The sequence below is a fragment of the Trachemys scripta genome, chromosome 8 (assembly GCF_013100865.1).
Source record: "Trachemys scripta elegans isolate TJP31775 chromosome 8, CAS_Tse_1.0, whole genome shotgun sequence".
Taxonomy (NCBI): Eukaryota; Metazoa; Chordata; order Testudines; family Emydidae; genus Trachemys; species Trachemys scripta.
In genome coordinates, this window is record NC_048305.1 from 21285660 (window position 1) to 21304072 (window position 18413).

Here is an 18413-nt window from a genome sequence, read left to right on the forward strand (position 1 = left end):
CTGCTGAATCCCTTCTTGGTGTAACTCCATTGAAGTCAGTGGAATTACACCGGGAGTGAATCTGGCTTATGATGCTAATGCAGTAATTCTACTGGAAGTTGCTTTCTTCAAGTTAGGACTGCAGTGCCAGCCCCACAGTCCTGCCATGCTTGCCTGAGATTGCTCTGGAACAGGGAGCAGGGCCCGTGTGCTCTGCCCTGATGTAAGAGGGGGGAGATCTTTGTTACATAAAGGTGGGCCCATCAGTTGCATCCTGGAGCAATGTTGACAGTTTCTGGAGAGAGATGTCCAGCCTTCCTTGGCCAAAGCATTGGGGTGGGGGAGGAGGCATCCCTCTTTTGGGGACATTGGGAGGAGAACAAACAGGGAATTCTCCAGGCACCAAGAAAGTCAAACCACTAAATAATGGGAATGTGGTGTTTCTCAGCTGCTCTGCTTGCAAAGATCCATTGCAGGGGGACACATGACTCCAGTCAGCTCTTGCTGTTAAGCCCCACGCATGCTGAGAGGAGTAGAGCTCACGTGGGAGATGCATGACTTGTTGTCTCTAAATGCCAGATGGCTGCTTTGCACTGTACACCCATTCCACAGCCACACAAGGCCTGTGCACCACCCAGCTCACCATACCCACTGCGCCTTTACATCACAAAGGCTTTACCCTGTCCTAGCTGAGAAGAGTCAGTGTCCCTGGCTGTCATGGGGATAGGGGGGGCGTTTCCCTGAAGGAAAGAGAAGACCCTGCCTTCCTGAAAAGCTATACAAACATCTCCTTCCTGCCTATACAAACATCTCCTTCCCCCACTCTATGACTCCTTTATGAGGCCTTGTTTCAGCTATCTCCATGCCCCAGAGCCTGAGGCGCATGCACCTTCTCTGACCCATGCCCTTTATTCACATCTCCTTTCACCCATCCAGGATATCTATGAAAGTATTGACATACGGCAGAGACGGGCCTCCAGCCCGGGCTACATCGACTCCCCCACCTACAGCCGCCAGGGCATGTCTCCCACCATCCCACGCTCCCCACATCATTACTACCGCTCAGGTAAGGACATTGGCCCCCCACCACCAGGCCTGGCCCAAGTTAAAACAGCCAGCGGAGAGCAGCAGAGCAGCGTTCTGGGATCTCCCGGAGGCCTTGGCCATCCCTTTGGCAGCAGCGCAAGTCATGTTGGGAAATATCAACTCCGAACAAGGAGGAGTTAAATTCGACAGTGCCTGCAGGATGCTGGGATGGGGGATTTCCTCTCCGAGAGGTGTGTGCCCTAGAGAGTGGTGGAGTGATCTGCCTTTGGCTGCCTTATGCACAATCCAGTTCAGCTAATTCCGCTCCCTGGGGCCTTCCTCCTGTCTCATACTCAACTCAGTCACAGCATCGCCCCATCACTACAGAAAATCCAAGATGGTGGCTCCATGCTGGCACTGGAACTAGCGGTGCGGCTGATGCTCGACTTGCTTATCCTGGGAAGCGAGGGATGCATCAGAATGCATGTACCTGTCAATGCTGGGGGTGAATCCTCACACACACCCTGGGCTAGCACATCTTCGGGTGAGGAAGAAGGGCACAGCTGTACCTTGAAATCTGGGGGAGAGGGGAGGGATGGGCAGGAAAACCCAGAGAGAAATGAGTCTGGCAGACTTGCCCTCTGCTGGGTTTCCCTCCATGTTGTTCAGTAAGGCTCCAACCCCTGTAGATAAAGCTCTTAGCACAGTTGCCATCAAAGACTTTGCCATACCAGTGAGAATGACAGGGAAATCCTGGACAGGAGTTTGGGGCCCCTGCAGTGGGTTCTGGGCTAGGCCCCTGAATGGCATGCACCTGTGGATTTCCCTCTGGTTCCCGTCTATCCCTGTCTGTAAACCCTCAGTTCTTCCCTCACAACGTGTGTAGGAAACCACACCCCCATCCATCCATCCCTTCCTCCCCAGCCATTGACTCACAGGTGGCTTGCTGCTCTTCTAACATGGCTGCATTTAACACCAGTTTTCTTCTGCCTCTTGTTCTCTCTCAATCACTGTCACTCCCTCCGATCCGTGCTTTCCAGGCACAGAGAGTGGGCGCAGCTCCCCCTACTATAGCCAGTTAGATGTGAGGTCTTCTACTCCAACCTCATACCAAGCTCCCAAGCATTTCCACATTCCAGGTAGGCTCTGGAAACCTCCGGCCTGTGGGGAGCACTGTGTCTATTGCATGCATGCATGTGCTGTACGTGTGTATTGCATGAGTAGCACCACTGCCTGCCTAGAATCAGCTAGCAGCAGCAGGACACGTCCCATGGTAAAGGCCATCCATAAACAAGACCTGCAGCTTTAACCCCACCTAAACTTCCCATCGTCCAGAGTCTGCTATACCTCCCCTGCCATTTCCCACTGCCTCCTGCCCCCTCGCCCCCCAAGTGAAATTCCCTGCAAGGACCCTGCCTTCCCTTCCCTAGAGGATCACAAGGCAAAGCTTTTCTGATTAGAAGCTTTTCTACACCCATTCTTTACAGATGATTTATTTTATACTCCTCCTACTCCCCCTAGGGCCCGGTGCACCCTTCCCCCAGAGTCTTCTGGGCTTGCCAGATGGCTGCTCCCCTCCAGCAGGGACTCCAGGGGGCCACCAGGTAAGGCCCACTGCCCCCTCAATCCATCCACTGATCTTCTGAGGGGTTGGGAGGGAAACATCACCTGTCCCACTTCTTCAGGATACACAATAGGGCAGCAAGAAGGTACTCACTCCCTCTCTCAGCTGCAGTCACAGGAACAGACTGGACCATTCGTCAAATCCAAAACTATCCACTCAGTCCATGTAAAGGAAACCCACCCTAATAAGTTCAAGGGACCTTTGACCTGTCCCCCCTTCTAAAGCCAGTTAACTGGCTCTCAAGTTCACCTTTGAGATGGGCCTGATTTAAACCCCCAGACTTGGGTGGTGGGGTGCTGACTGCAAACCTAGATTCCTTATGTTGCAGTTAGCCCTTGTCTCTAGAGTGGGCCGAGCTGGCGACCTGGGACCAAAGGTACCCAGATTTTGGGGGAGGTGTTTAAAAAATCCAGGCTACTTTTAGTATGCACATACATAGTACAGAATTAGCATCTCTCAAGGTGGATACCGAGGGCCTGGACTGGAGCTGCAGCCTCACAGCCTTCTGCTCATGCTTGCCCACGTAACCAATCCATGGCCGCAGCCACCACCATGGTGACCAGCTCTACACACACCTGCAGGGTCCCATGCTCCCTGCAATGGCCCTATCTCGACCCTCTCCCTGTCCAGCCACCCCACCACCACAGCTATATGTGCGGACCGGAGCTCCCCTGCCCCTTTGCTGATGTCTTTTATGGATGGCCCCATCCCTGCTCCGCTAACTCAGCTGATAGGCCCTCGCGCTGGTAGGGTAGTTATAGGCACGGTCTCCAGGTAGCTTCCCTTTCCCAGCTAGCTCTATTTCTCCCTTGCTGAAAGAGGCTTTGGCTGATGTTGGTTTGCTCTCAGGTGGATCATGGATAGTTCTTCTAGACACCTATGCCCCCAAGAAATGATCTCCCTCCTGAAAATCCATCAGTAACAGCCCACTCCATGGGGCTGACTGACAGAGAGGTACCCCCAGATCCTTGGTCTCTAGGTGTCCCCTCTCTCTTCCCCTCCAAGACACCTTTGTCTGAGAAGAGCCAACAGCGGGGACAGGAAGGAGAAGCATCTGCCATTCTGTCAGTGCCAGTGCATGGTGTTAACACTGAGCATGCTCACTGCATGTCCTCTAGCACACACACACACTACCTCTCCACCCTAGGGTTTTCTGTAGCACCCATCACTATAGTATCTGGGTGCTTAGCTTCCAAAACAGGTTTAACCCTCTTTCTCCCCCATCTCGTAAGCCAAACCAGACCCTGATCCATCTTTGATGAAATGCCTTGGAACTAGGTTGCATTTTTTTACTTAAAGTCCATGGAGGTGAAAAACGTTGAACGTAACAGATGAGTGACTGGGGGTTTGCATCTCCTCTTCCATGCCCTCTCCATATCCGCTGCTCCCAGCCAACACACACTGACTTCCATGTCCTTTCTCTTTCTTTTCTTTTCTTTCTTTTCTTCTCTCTCTCTTTTTTCCTCCAGCTGCCGGAGAGAGTAACATCTACCGGAAACCCCCCATCTATAAACGACACGGTATAGTCTGAGTCTTGCTTTGGGGTGATTGCCAATTACTTAATAGTCCTGGCATCGGAAGAGCCAGACAGAGATTAGGGACCAGTTACACTGCTGAGTAACTCCTTGGATTGGGACAGGGTTACTCCAGATTTACACTGGTGTGAGACCGAGATAAAATTAATCTAGGACAGAGGGGAATGCCATTGTTAGGCAGAGAGTCAGGTCATGGGGCTGCCCTGGCAGGTGCAGGAGGAGGTGGCGAGAAAGGCTGGAGGCGCTGGCAACCTTGGGCGTGGGACTTGGTGCAGGCACAAAGCTGTGACATTTCACATTGCCTTCAGCAAAGAGCCCAGGTGGTGGGAGTGAGAAGTTGAGTAGCACAGGAGATCTATCTGCTTACCTGTCACTTGGGGGTTCAATCCCCTCCTCAAATATAACAGCAGGTTAGATATTTGTCTCCAGTGTCAGCAGTTGCCAAAGATGGGAAAGCAGGTGCTGTAGGTCAGGACTGAGGGATGGCAGGGGGAGACGGGGACTGGAATGGCAAGGGATGAGAGGGTGCTGCAGGTCAAGAGGCATTAACAGCAGAGCACAGGGCAGGGCTGGAATAGCAAGGGTGCTGCGGGTCAGGGTGCACTGGCAGAACTGTGAGGAGAGAGGAGTGAGCAGTATGTGCTTTTTTAAACACTAGCCATAATACAAATTACCTGGAAAAAAACTAAAAAAGGAATCCCAACTTCCTGAAAACCTCTGACCGTCCCAGGCGGACATTACAGATTGAAAGAGTGTCGGTAACTGTAGAGAGGGCTGGGGCTGTGGGAGTGGGGGATGTCTGGGGAGGTGGCACAAGGGCCCCTGGCACCAGCCAGGCCCTTGCTGAGGAGGGCTTGTTGTGTGCTCACCAACCTGCTTTGTGTAGCAGCTTTCCCTGTGAAACCGTAACTCTGTCTCTCCTTTCTCCCTCCGTGCGTCTCTTCTGTCCTGTCTGCCTAACACCCCTAACACCCCCTGCTGGCTGTCTGCATCCCTCCGCGCTGTAAGTAGCTGCCTTTGCTGTGTTCTCCTGACTGACCCCTGGTATGTTACTGGGGGGCTCTGAGCACTTTTAGCTGGCCAGGCCTTGAGGTTGAGTTTGGCACCATCTCTCTCAGCTCACCATAAGCCACGGTGGCAGCAATCCTGCAGGGGTGCCCTCTGCCCCTCGCATGCTTGCTGAGGAAGAGATTAGCTCTGAAGAGGCAGCCATTTTGTTTTCTTAATGGTAGAGCAGGAACCTCCAACGTTTGCCGTGTGGCCTGAAGCCAACCTAGAGTCCTTTTGTGCAGGGGGGTGACCCCATCCCACTGCTGCTGCGGGCCGTAGCTCTTCAGCAAAGGAGCCATGGGCCTGTATTCATGGCTCTAGCTAGAGACGACCCCTCCCACACACACAACCCACCACAGCCTCCTCACAGCCTGGTACTGCCAAAGTCACCTCCCCCCATCCCTTCAAACATGCCCTCTGGGAAGCGCACTCCTTCCCTCTGCACTGTCCCGGGGCTGTGCTCCTTGCCTCTGGATCTCTGCTCAGGCTCCCAGGTCACCATGGCACTTTTACTGCCCTTTTCTGGTGATGACATTGCATTCCTGAGGCAAGGTTACCTAGGGAGGGAGGAGCAGCTGATCTCAGTAGCCCTTGTGTTTTCCTGCTTCCTTGGTTGGCGCAGTAGGAAAATTGTAGGTTAAAGAGGAAGAGCAAGAAATTAGGACCAGCCAACATCACAGTGGGCTCTGATCAGCACCATCCTGATGGCTACCTTGTAACTCAGCCTGGCAGCCAAAGGCTCTGCATCATGATGTCACGGCATTTGCACCTCAGCGCCATGGACTTGGAGCAAGATGCAAGGCTGGCGTGGAGCACACGAGACAGCGCCCTTACAATCAGAATGCTTGGCAACCTATTCCGACCCATTTTGTGCAGAGCAGCTGTTTGCAACTGAGCCTGGGGCTGGGTGCTAGGAGCTACAGGGTTCTGTTCCCAGTTCTACCACTGCTCTGCTGTGTGACCTTAACTTCCCCTCTCTGTGCCCCTGCGTCGCCATCTGTAGAATGGGGGCGATGTTACTGACCTCCCGGCGGTGCCAGGTGTGATCAGTTAACGTTTGTCCAGCACTTTGATCGTGGACTATTACCAATCAGGACAGGAGACTTCAAGCCACTGGGGAGAGTGGAGCAGGGGGATGTGCCACGCCCCCAGCTGGATCTCCAGGTCTGGTGGGTGACCCATCAGCCTCAGCCAGTTTGCTACCTCCATTGGCTGCCCTTTGCTTGGGGGACATACCTGGCCCCTCAGGCTTTGGGGAGAAGCACCGCCATAACTGTTTTCTCCAAACTGAAGCCTGTTTGGAGGGTTCCACTTACTGGAGCTGGGAGGCACTTGGTTGTCTGTGTGGGACGGCCATGGTGACGCTGACAGCATCTCCTCCAGAGCTTGGGTTTCCTTCCTAAATCTCGTGCTCTGTTGCTTTTGCAGACAATCTACCTGCAGCTACGAAAAGCAAAACCAGCGAAGACATTGCACAATCCTCCAAATACAGCCCAGCCTATTCCCCGGACCCGTACTACCACTCAGAATCCGAGTACTGGCCTTTCCAAAGTTCGCCCAAAGGTAACGCAGGGAGCCAGACCTGCCCTGGGTGTGGCCAAGGCCACAGGAAACTCAATAACAACCTCCGCATGTGTCACTTTCTGGGAGGTGTTGGCTTTGAGCCTTTATTCCCCAGGGAAGGCCCAGTGCTGAGGGCATGTAAATTAAATCAAGGGTAGGCACTGATGGAAAATGATGACACATCTAGAACCCTGGACCTGAAGTCCCCTCAGCCTTTGGGTTATTTGCCATGCACATTCACCCTGGGGCTCATCGCTAGCAATCACGCCTAGGTGTCTGCCTGCTGTTTGTATTTGTCCATGTTGTGCATTTGACTGGGCCTGCCCCCTGTCTCCTTGCAGCACCGCGAGCCCGCAGATTCTCATCAGGGGGAGAAGAGGATGGGTTTGACCGGGGGATGCACAAGGTGAGTAGCTGTTTCCATCCTTTCCCCACCTCCCCACTGGCATCTCCTCTCAACTCCTCCCCTGAGAGAGAAATGCAACAGAGGAGACGAGAAGAGAGCTGGCAGCAAGGTTGGAGGCCACACGCCCTGGCAGGGATCATGGCAGAGAGCCAGGAAAGACTGCCTTGGCCCAGTCTCCTTGTTCAGAGATCACAGCTGGAGTAAATCTGTGGCATCTGCCTTTTCCAAATGCTTCTGCTCCAGGAGTGGGTCTTGGGCCATCCACATGCTGTGGGCCCCTCCATTCCAGGCTGCGGCCTTCCCAGGGGAAGCCAATGCACTAGGCCACTCAGGCTCACTTGTTCTTTGGTGCCTTCCTTCCCTTCATGGACTTTCTCCTCCCTTGCGCAGGCACCTGCAGACCTAATGACTTTGGCCAAGAACCCTCTCCTATGAAATGTGACCAGGGGGAGCGTGGAGCTGCCTTATGGGGCAGGTGTTGCTTGGGGAGGGGAAGGAACCATTGTGCTCACCAAGAGGCACCTTACCTGCTCTGAGTGCAGGACCAGGAAAGTCCAGTGTTAGTGGCATTGTGTGCTGACACCATGGCGGGGTGGTGCTGCTGCTGCTGATTGGCAGAGAACTTCACACCTGTGTCTGAAGCATATTCCTTTCCGTTTCCCCTCGTGGTGCCTAGATCCAGAGCGGCATCGGCAGGTTGATCCTGAAGGAAGAGATGAAGGCACGATCCAATTCTTACGCTGATCCCTGGACGCCGCCCCGCAGCTCAGCCGGCAGCAGAGAGGCCCTGCACACAGTCGGCTACGAGAGCTCACTGAACGGCTGTAAGGAATGCCAAGAGCACCGTAGCAGCAGTGGGCGGGCTTCTTGGCTCACACAAGATGAAGAGCTTGTGGTTTCTAATTGGTTGGGAGCTGGCTGACATTTGGGGTTGTGAATGAGATAAACAGTCTTTCACCCCCGATGCCCAGATCTACACAGGCTGGATTAGATCCAGCCATGTGAGCGTAAAAGGATCCACGGGGCTGGCTAGCAATCTCTCCCAGCAGGGGGCTGTTCTGTGGCCGGGAGGGGCGGGGAATGAGTTGGTGGGTCTCAAACTATATGGCCACATCACAAAAATCAGCCATTGGCTTTGCCATCTCTTCTTCCCGCCTCATACTATGTTCCCACTTCTACTTCCATGACAAGGGCACGACCTGGCATGAGGTGTTGACATGGTGGGGAAGGAAGGACACCTGAACCAGGGCCTTTCAACGGCTGGAGAGGTTGGATGTTTGTAAGGGACATAGTTTGCCCCAAGAAATTAGTCTTGGACAACTCATTCCTCTGATGGCTGCATCAGGGAACCATCTGTCCTTTACACACGTGCCCCTAGGCGGCACGCAGGGCCCAGTGTTTGGGTCTGTGCTTCAGGTATTTGGTGCTTGGGCTTGGTTTTTTGAATGCCTCAGGGAGCCAGAATAACATCATATCATCTGGTAGGGTGTTTGAGTGCGTAGATGGTGGAGAAGCCTTGAGGAGACCAGAGCTCGTGTTAGTTTGGTCCCATAGCTATATCCATGAGGCAAAGAAATGCCCATGACAAACACAAAGACAAATACAGCTCCTGAGATCGTTGGGCTTGTCTGAGTTTCTCTGGGAACCCCTCGTCATTGTGAGTTAGGGTTGCACGTTTGTAGGGCTGCCACACAGTCAGTCCCACCTTCATTTTCTGTGGACTGGGAAATTCAGGCCTACAAAGGAATTACACACATGCAATTGCACAGGCTGGTCACTAGATGGCACCATAGACAACTTGCCAGCTCATCCTCCAATTGGCCTCTTGGTTGGACTGAGTTCCTATGGAGGACTTTGCTGGCTGCTCTGGTGCTGATGCCCCTGCTTGCTATGGGGTCTCAGTAATGCCAGTCTCTGAAAACAGGGATATTCAGGGCTGCCTGGAGTCAAGTCCGCCAGGGGATATAAGGCCCAGGGTAGGGGGAAAAGCCAGCCCATGCACAAGCCCTGCCGCTCTAGCTGAAGTCCCATAATAGCATCAGCTCTCGGGGGGGTGGGGGAGAGGGAGCAGCAGAGGCAGAACCTGCTGCCACTGTGAACAAACAGGTTAGCAGCTATCCATATGGCCAGAGTAACTGTGGTCTTAAAAGGCAGCTCTGAGCTGCCCAAGGCTGCAGTCTCCTCAAAGCTTTAGAGGCAGTCTCCCCTCTGCAGATGGGCAGAGCCACCTCCCTCAGCCCCAGTGGCCAAGCCTGCAAGATGCTGCAGGAGCTGCTAACAGTGACATGGAGGAGGGGCCCACCTGAATCCCTGCTCTCAGGCCTTTGTAGAGAGGAAGCATGTCTAGTGGTTAGAGTAGGGATCTAGGTATCAGAAGCTCTGGGTTCTGGTCCCCACTCTGCCACCAACTTACCGTGTGGCCCTTTCTCGCTCTGTGCCTCAGTTTCCACATCTGTAAAATGCGGGCTAATCCTTCAGGGGGGTTGCATTAATTTAGATGGAATAAAGGGGCACAGAGAGTCAAAGGTGTTAATATGACCCGGTCTCTGTCCAACATTAAACAGTGTTAAACAAGGTTTGGGGTTTGGTATATGGAGACTTCAATCAGCCTGTTTAGTACCATGGCAAACACCGTGTTAAAAATCCTTAGTAACCTGTTATTAAAGATACAGAAAAAGATGGAAAACTAGTTAAAGCATTTGAAATGTCAAGTATTAAATTAGGCTTCCATTTTAGCAACATCCCTCATTTCCTTTACAAAAAAAAACCTTTGTTAGACAGTCTCTTAGGTGGTATGAGAGATGTTTTTTTTTAAGTAAAAAAAAAAGTTAGTTGAGATGGGCTGGCGCTGTTGTTAAAGTCCAGTCTCATTTCCTGAGAAGACAGAACAAAACAAACACACAAAGGGAGAGAAAAGAACAGCAAAGATGGAAAACGTAGCTTCTGTCTCTGGTGCTGACTTTCACTTGCAACCTCTCTGCTGGAAACACACAGGCCCGTCATGGTCTTATCAACCAATCCAAGACCTGGCAAACTCGTACCAGGATTGCGCTGGTTAGGGCATTACTTTTAGCTGCCTCTTTCTGGTCACAGGCTTACAGCATTGTTGCAAAATACATAGTCTTGGCCAGCTAAGCCAGACAGAAGCTAAAAAGGAGAGGGTTAGGAAAGAGAAGAAATAAGATGGGCAAGGAAGAGGACATATGCCGGGGGGAGAGAGAGAGAAAGTCTCATATCCTAGGTGGTATTTGGGATTTAGCTGGAACTGGTGGAAGTTGTGGTGTCATCTGGGTCCCTTTCTCTGTCCCAGTCTGATCAGAGCATCTCAGAATTAGGACAAAGAAAGTCCAGAGTCCCAGGATATGGTGGGATTGGCAGCCATGATGGTGAAGCTCTCTCCAGCAGTTAAGTTTTTCCCCAATGTCTCTTTCATTAAGGACCCCAAAAGGGAGTGACAGGTGGAATAGCCCATCCCTTCATTTTGTCCATCAGTTAGGCCTAGTTTCTGACACACCAGTTTTGGTTCATTGATTTCTGGTTCCACACTTTTCTTGTTTATCGAGCATGAGCTTAACTCTTGAGTTAGATCAGTAGGCTTGTGTGTGGACTCGTTCAGTCTTTCTGTCTCCCTGGCATACCTGTTCCCATCAAGAGCTGTTGTTACAGGACATTATGACCTTTATAAACTTCCACTCACTTGTTACAGCTGAGCTCACAGTCAGGGTAAGTCTGCAGGCCCAGTTACCACAACAGGTAGGAAGGCTCAGCTCACCAATATTCATAAAGCACTTTGAGATGCTCACTTGGAAGGTGCTGTGAAGGGAAAGGGTAAATGCTGTGGAGATGAAAGCGGTGGAAGGGTGGGTGGGGTAGTGCTGGGAGAAGCAGAGAATGCTGTGAAATGAGGTTGTCCTTGGCCGTGGAAGCAAAGTGAGGGATGCAAGTCTCTGCAAACCCAGATCCTCTTGCCTGGTAGGGCTTTTTATCACAGTAAATGCCTCTTTCCTGTGCTGACTTCCTGCTTTGTCTCTCATTGCAGCTCCCCGGACACATTACCTGGCTGACAGTGGTATGTGTATGTTCCCCCTCCCTTCCACTCTGTGCTCCTCCATCTGCAGGCCTTGTGAAAGTGGGGTGGGGAGGGGGATTTCCACTGCAGGCAGAGAGGCCAGGGTGGCTTTTCCTTTAGGAGGATGTGTGGTCTGGTCATTAGAGCATGAGAGTGGAAGTCAGGACTCCGGGGTTTCAATCTTTGCAGCTGATTTGCTGTCATCTTGGGTAAATCCCTTCTCTCTCAGGCTTGCTCTACACTACAGTTAGGTCAACATAAGACAGCTGATGTAAGTGCCCTACTACATCAACATCATAACTCCACCTCCACGAGAGGCGTAGGGCTTATGTCGGTGTAGTTAGGGTGACACAGGATCTGTGTAGACACTGAGTTCCTTACATAGGCCGTTGGCTGTCTTGTCGACTTCCTGGCTTTGCTGGACCTGCTGCCAGGCCTCCTCTCCAAGCTTCTATCAGTGGTGCACGTCCTCACCAGGAGCACTTCCATCAACTGTAGAGGGGAAGTGTAGTGGGCTGAGAGCCCGGGGTCCCAGCTCCACACAGGTCCCCGCTGGGAGCCCTGCTACCCACCAGGGACCCAGCTCCCTGCTGGGAGTATGGCAGCTGACTGGACTCTGGATGTGGATCTCCGCGCCAGAAGCAAGAAGCCCCAAGCAGCTTCCCCACTGCTCCCAGCTGGGAGTGGGAAGGTGAGAAGCCCTGGGCAGCTTCCCCCTGCTCTTGGCTGCGAGTGGGGAGACGAGAAGTCCCCGGCGGGGACCTGTGTGGAGCTGAGACCCTGGCTCATTGCCCGCTACACTTCCCCTCTTCAGTCAGTAGAAGTGCTCCTGGTGAGGACGTGCACCACCGACAGAAAGAGACCTCTATGTTGACCTAAAATAGGTTGACTTAAGATTGTAGACACGCCCTAAGTCTTTTTCCCCCATGGAACATGGTGATATTCCTATGTACCCACTCCTAGTGGAGATGGGAGGCCTCTTGCATTAGTGTCTGTCACCTCAGGTGGAGGGGCAGAGTGCATATTGCAAAGTCTTCTAGGTCCTGAGAGGCCCCTCCTGGCCTGCTGCTTGGGCCCACAGTGACTCAGCGCTCCGTGCTCTGAGTCTCTGTCCTGGTCTCTCTTTCCCCAGGGAGACAGCCCACTCAGCCACTGGGAGCAGAATCCAAGGGCTCTTTCCAAGGGGCATCCAGCCCTCAGCTAGGAGGGAAGTGACTGGAATAGGGGCCTGCAAGGGGAGACTCAGCAATATAAAGTGCAGAGGAACCAACCCCGCAGTGTAAAGGCAAGGTGTCCAATGGGCTCCTGCATTCGCCTGCAGGAGGGGCCAGCTGCAGCACTGCATTTCTCCTTTCTCTGATGCACCTGCCAATGTTGTGGCTATGAGGGAGCTTTGTCACCCGGGCTAGACCCTGCAGGCATCCTCCTTCCTCTGGGCTGTGTTTGGGGACCAGACGCCTTGGCTTTGGCTCAGTAGCTGAGGTTTTCCCAGGCACAAGAGACTAGTCCCAGCTCTTGGGATTATGCAGCTTGTTTTTTCTCTTTTCAGATCCCCTCATTTCGAAATCTGCATCCCTCCCTGCCTACAGAAGGAACGGGCTGCACAGGGTGAGTGTCACTGGCTACCCCTGATCTGCCACCAGGTGGCGGTGTTTCGGAATGTTTCTTGTGGGCGAGTGGCTGCACAGGCGGGGTACATACACCTCCTGTGGAATGGAGAGGGGGCAGGTCTAGGGTAGTATCCTCATGGCTATTGAAACCTCTTCGTGCCTGGGTTCAGAATCCTCAGTCTGGGGTTCAGGATCCTCAGAATTGGGGGAGCTCTTTCTGGAGGTACATGCATTCCTGGAACAGAGGCACCCTGGCATAGCACCTGCCTCCAGGCACTGCACCATCCAGAGATTCCCAGGTGTATTTTGTGTGGAATCCAAGTAGAAACTAGAGATCAGAAAAGTCTCACCCAGTCCTGGGAATCTGGGAGTGACAAGTGCCCTACCCTGAAAGTAAAATCTCTTCCAGATTCCTGGAGTTCAGATGCAGGGAAAAAGAATCTCTGCTTCAGAGTGTGGGGAGGTGTGTGCTTTCCAGAGTGATGTCTTTGTTGTGTAACTTTGGGCAACAAGGACTTTAGAAATGGTCCCATGATTGATGCATAGGCTGGGAGTCAGGAGACCTGGGTGGTATTCCTGACTCTGCCACTAACTCACTATGTGCTCTTGGGCAAGTCATTTCACCTCCCCGTGCCTCAGTTTCCTCATCTGTAAAATGAGGGGAATGATACTTACCTCGGGGTGGATTAATTATAAGATTTGTAGAACGTTTTGAGATCCCCAGATGGAAGGTGAGATAGAAGGGCTGAGTATTTATCTAAACTCCCCTCGTGCTGACCCCTCCGTGTGCTCATTTCTCCTGCAGCCCCCCAGTGCTGAACTCTTCCACTACGACAGCACAAACGCCGTCAACTGGGGGATGCGAGGTAAGCAGGGCACAGTGCCTGGGAAGCCTTAGCAGTCCTACAGTATGTGCTGCTAGAGCCTGTGGCAATGTGCTTCAAAGGGACACTGCCATCCTGCTGAGGCCCCAGAGTGGCCCTTCTTATGGGAGTGAGAGCTTTCTAGGTATTCTCCTCCAGCTCCTGCACAGCAGAGTCGGCTTTGAGCTCTGAACACGACAGCCTGCAAGGCCTGCACAAGCGACACTGGTTTGTGCTCTTGCCTAGAGCCCCCAGCTGGCCCTGCGGCAGCAGATCAGGGACACCCTCACATTGCTAATGACGTGTTTCAAAGCTGTGTTACTGATGGCCCCTGACACTGTAAAACTGAAAAAACAATCGGTGTATTTGTCACCATTCCTGCTATTGCTTTTTACTTTTCTGCCAGCTTGGGGAATGAAAATAGGCTAATCGGTTTCTTGCTTTAGAACCATAGAAGATTAGGGTTGGAAGAGACCTCAGGAGGTCATCTAGTCCAACCCCCTGCTCAAATCAGGACCAACCCTGACTAAATCATCCCAGCCAAGGCATTGTCAAGCCGGGCCTTAAAAACCTCTAAGGATGGAGATTCCACCACCTCCCTAGGTAACCCATTCCAGTGCTTCACCACCCTCCTAGTGAAATAGTGTTTCCTAATATCCAACCTAGACCTCCCCCACTGCAATTTGAGACCATCGCTTCTTGTTCTGTCACTATCCAGTTAGTTTTTCTTTCCAGTTCTCATCCCCTAGCAAATTCCTGCAGTGTTGGGGTTGCAAACCCAGCAGGGGAAGGGTTAAAGCTAAGCCATAGCACTGTTTCCTTTGAAATGCAAAAATATTGTAATGAAACTATTCCTATGAATATTGGGCCCAATTCGTCTCTGCATCAAGGGGCTGCAATGGTGGTGGATCCATCGTCCCGGGAATTCTCATGACAGAGACTTTCCCTCTGGCTGGCAGGGAGCCAGCATAGCCGACTCTGGGCTGCCCCCAGCACATAGTGCATATGAGGGGCATTTCATATCCCCTTCATTGAACAGTACTGCGCCCTGGCTATTCCCGCCTGCCTAGGGGCCATTAGCAGCAGGGTCAGGTTAGTTGGTGTAGACCCACCATTGCCCCCCCTGCCCAGTGCTGAGTTCAGCCCCAGCGCAGGGATGACTTGGGCTCATGTTATGAAAAGCTTTTTAAAAACCTCTGAAAAGCAACAAGTACCTTTTGGCCTAAAGCACCTGGCAGCGTCTCTCATAGGCCCCACCATGCTGCAGACAGCTGTGCACCCTCCACTCCCGTGAAGTCAATGCTGGGGAAGGGCCCTGAGCACCCTGCAGGATCAGGCCCTGACTTCACCAGCGCTCTCAATGGAGCTGTGCTGAGCTGTCCTTAGTGTTGCTGGTGCCTCCCTTCCTCCTGAGCTGCGTTCGAAACAATGAGTGGGATTCCAGGAGCTGTGGGCGTGAGAGCGAGCAGCTTGCACACTGTAACCCCACCCTCAGGCCAGCCCCCTGGGAGCAGCTGCCAGAGGCAGGACAGACAAGGGGAGAACACACGTGGGGCCGTGTCTCCTGTGGGGAGTCGGGGCTCTCGCCTGATGGCAAAGGGAAAGCTCGGAGGCTGCTGACTGACTCGTTTCTTGTCTCTTTCCTTCTCTTTCTCTCCTTACAGAATACAAGGTAAGACTCTCCTTGGAGTGGGGAACAGCTGCCATCCAGTCAGTGATGCCATCTAATGTCCGAATGCCACCAGGGCAGGGTCCTTGGAGATTGTCCCTCCATCTCTTGTGTCCTGGGCTGGTCTCAGAGCCCATGTTTGAACGGAGACCTTTTCAGACACCTTCTCTTTCCTCAGACATGCCCTGGCTTCACTTTCCCTCAATCCTGTCCCTCCTGCTATCAGCTCCAACAGAATGGGCTGCAGTTGAGCATGGTTTACGTTGCAGGTGTCTCAAAACGCTTTGCCCAGCAGCAAGGTGCATGCTGGGGGAAGAACTGATGAGGTGGGTGACCACAGCTGTCATGCTGGGATCAGCAGCAGCAGCTCCCACCCAGCTGTGGAGGCTGAACCTATTAGATGTGGAGAGGGGATGCTGGGTAGGATGCTAGGTCATCGCCTACACCAGTGTTTCTGAAACAGTGGGTCCTGACCCACCAGTGGGTCCCAAGAAGGTTTTAGCTGGATCGCTACATCCAGAACCAGGTTAACCCATCACTGGGCTCTGGCCTAGGCAAACATACATTTCTCCCGGCCTGGTGCAGAGGAGAGACCCTGGAGGGGTTGGGGAGATGGATTCTGAGCCTGTTCTGTACTCGCCCCATATTGTTGGCTCCAGTCCTGCAGGGCTGGGCCCGGTTCCCCGCTCCAGGTTTTGCAACCTGGCACACGGGTTGCAGCACCACCAGCTGGACCGAACCCGAGTGGTGCTACAACCCTGTGTGCCAGGTCGCAACACCCAGAGCAGGGAGCTGGTCCCAGCGTCATGGGACAGGAGCCACTGCTGCAGGGGGCAGGCTCGTTCCCTGCCCACAAGGCCTTTCCTCTACACTGGGCCGGGGTTAGGGTTGAGGTGCCAGGGCAGAGGGTGCATGTACGTAATGGTGGGTTGCAAAAAAAGACAAAATGCAGTTGGTGGGTTGCCTGAGTAAAAAGTTTGGGAACCACTGGCTTCTGTGACAAGCCAAGCAGTCTTCGCCTTCTGCCTGGAGATGGGCAGATGGGGAGCTGGGTTAGTGTCGCCCCTCAGGGCAGCCGCTCCATCAGAGCAGCATCCCTGCCTTGCAGTGTCAGCGTGAGCTCCATTCTGCTGTGGGAGTTGGGCCTGCACCTTTGTGGCCCCCGCGAAGCACCATCCCTGAGCCAAACAGAACAGGCCCAAGGACTAGCCACTGTGTTGTTGCTGTGGGTTCCCTCTAGCTGTGCCCGTCTGGACTGCTCCCTGGCTCACAGCTCAGAGAGCCTACCAACCCCAAAGCGTTTCTTCGTCTCTCTCTGCAGATATACCCCTACGAGCTGCTCATGGTGACCACCAGGGGGAGGAACCAGCTGCCCAAAGATGTGGACAGGACTCGGTTAGAGGTAAGCAAAGCCTTCCCCGCTGGGGAGAATACCACTGGACTCTCCCTTCTGACACTGTATCCCTCCTCCCCCAGTGCAGCTAGGGCTGGGGGAGGAAGTATGAATGGAGCAAAGGTAGCTGCCCACCTGCCTGTTAGATGTCATCTCCCACATGGAGACCTGAGGTGTTTCAGACCTAACCTCCCTGCAGATGGAGCAGGAGTTAATGCTGTCTGCATGGACATCACCCTGTGGAGCACAGCATCATACCAAAGCTATCACTCCTCCCCACCCCGTCGAGATCTGGGACAATTCAGAGGGGATCCCCCATGCCGGATGCTTCCCAAGCCACCCTCCTTTGAAAAGCTCAGGCTAGAAGGTCACTGACCCGTTTTGGGGGCTGGCTGCCTGAAGCCAACAAAAGCCCCCAGTGCTGGGTGAGAGTGAGAGATCACCAGGGTTCGGGGTTTGGCACTGGCAGTGCAAATCTGTGCCCCAACCGCAGGCCGAGGAAGGGGGTCACTTACGCACACGCTAGCACGCGGTCATGCTCACACGCAGCCACAGTCACAGATACTCACACACAATCCCACTCAGACACATCATGCTCACACACAGCCGCAATCGCACACGCTCAGCTCTGCACAGCCACAATCGCACACTCACAGGCATTCGTGTGTGCTCATCAGAGTCACGATTGCACCTGGTCACACTTACAATTGCACATACACAGAGACACACAGAGCTGTACACAATAACACTTGGATAGTCACAATGACAGGCGTGCGCACACACACACCCAGAGGCAGTCGCTTGCATATGCTCACGCAGAGTCACAATGGCATCTGCACAGGCACTGTCAGCTATGAGCCATGGCAGCCGCCCTCCCTCTTGCTGTCACAGGTCCGTACGCTCCGCCTCATGCCCCTCTCTGCTGTCCCCCCAGCGCCACCTGTCACAGGACGAGTTCTATCAGATCTTCAGCATGACCATTGCAGAGTTCGACCGCCTGGCCCTGTGGAAGAGGAACGAGCTGAAGAAGCAGGCACGGCTGTTTTAAACGCAATACACTATAAATATATACATACCTATAAATATATATATATATATATATAGAAAGATCTCTATATTGAAGCTCTGTATAACTCTCTCTATTGTACAATAGGAGGCACGGCCACTCTCTTTGGAACTCCGTAGAGTGAATTGAAGTCTCTCCGATATTTTTATGCTCTTTGTTTCCTTTATGTTCTTTTTTTATTCTAATGCGATTGGGGGCGGGGTGTGAGACTGTTTATGTATTGAACCTTCTAGAGTTTCAGGCCATCCCAGACCCCCACCCTCACCTGCAGTGGCTGTAAATCCCAGGCCAGTGGAGGAGGGGGTATCTGCAGCACATGTTCAGTGAAAGATTGGCCCCTTTTCCGTCCCCTGCCCCTTCACACCCTGGGCTCCTGGCCCGGTATCACCCACTCACGCTGCACAGCCTGGCCAGGCGCCTTCAGGAGCCAGAGGAAGAGGTTTCCTCTCTCCCACCAGGGTTCCTGAAACTCCCAGCAGGCAGGGCCCTGCCATCTAATTTAGCCATTGATAGTCAGAGGGTTCCTGGTATACTTAAACTGCCTCTCTTCTCAGTGCTTG

The 18413-nt window shown here is 53.2% G+C and overlaps 1 protein-coding gene across 12 annotated transcripts in view; it reads left to right on the forward strand.

The window, feature by feature from the left end:
* ABLIM3 (actin binding LIM protein family member 3) overlaps positions 1-18004 on the forward strand; it is a 110479-nt gene extending 92475 nt beyond the window's left edge. For 4 of the 12 annotated variants that reach the window (XR_004646787.1, XR_004646793.1, XR_004646789.1 and 1 more), the window contains 11 exons: positions 916-1045; positions 2046-2144; positions 4099-4149; positions 6643-6777; positions 7119-7183; positions 7860-8007; positions 11223-11252; positions 12802-12860; positions 13668-13728; positions 15390-16796; positions 17722-17784. Coding sequence is in view for 5 of the 12 variants with exons in the window: in XM_034778705.1 (XP_034634596.1) it covers positions 916-1045; positions 2046-2144; positions 4099-4149; positions 6643-6777; positions 7119-7183; positions 7860-8007; positions 11223-11252; positions 12802-12860; positions 13668-13728; positions 15390-15397; positions 16716-16796; positions 17722-17835 (981 nt within the window). In the remaining 7 variants the exon portion in view is untranslated. Of the gene's footprint in view, positions 1-915; positions 1046-2045; positions 2145-2526; positions 2610-4098; positions 4150-6642; positions 6778-7118; positions 7184-7859; positions 8008-11222; positions 11253-12801; positions 12861-13667; positions 13729-15389; positions 16797-17721 lie in introns of those variants that run through there. The other 8 variants (XM_034778705.1, XR_004646790.1, XM_034778706.1 and 5 more) reach the window with 8 other exon arrangements.
* The last annotated feature ends 409 nt before the right edge of the window (positions 18005-18413 follow it).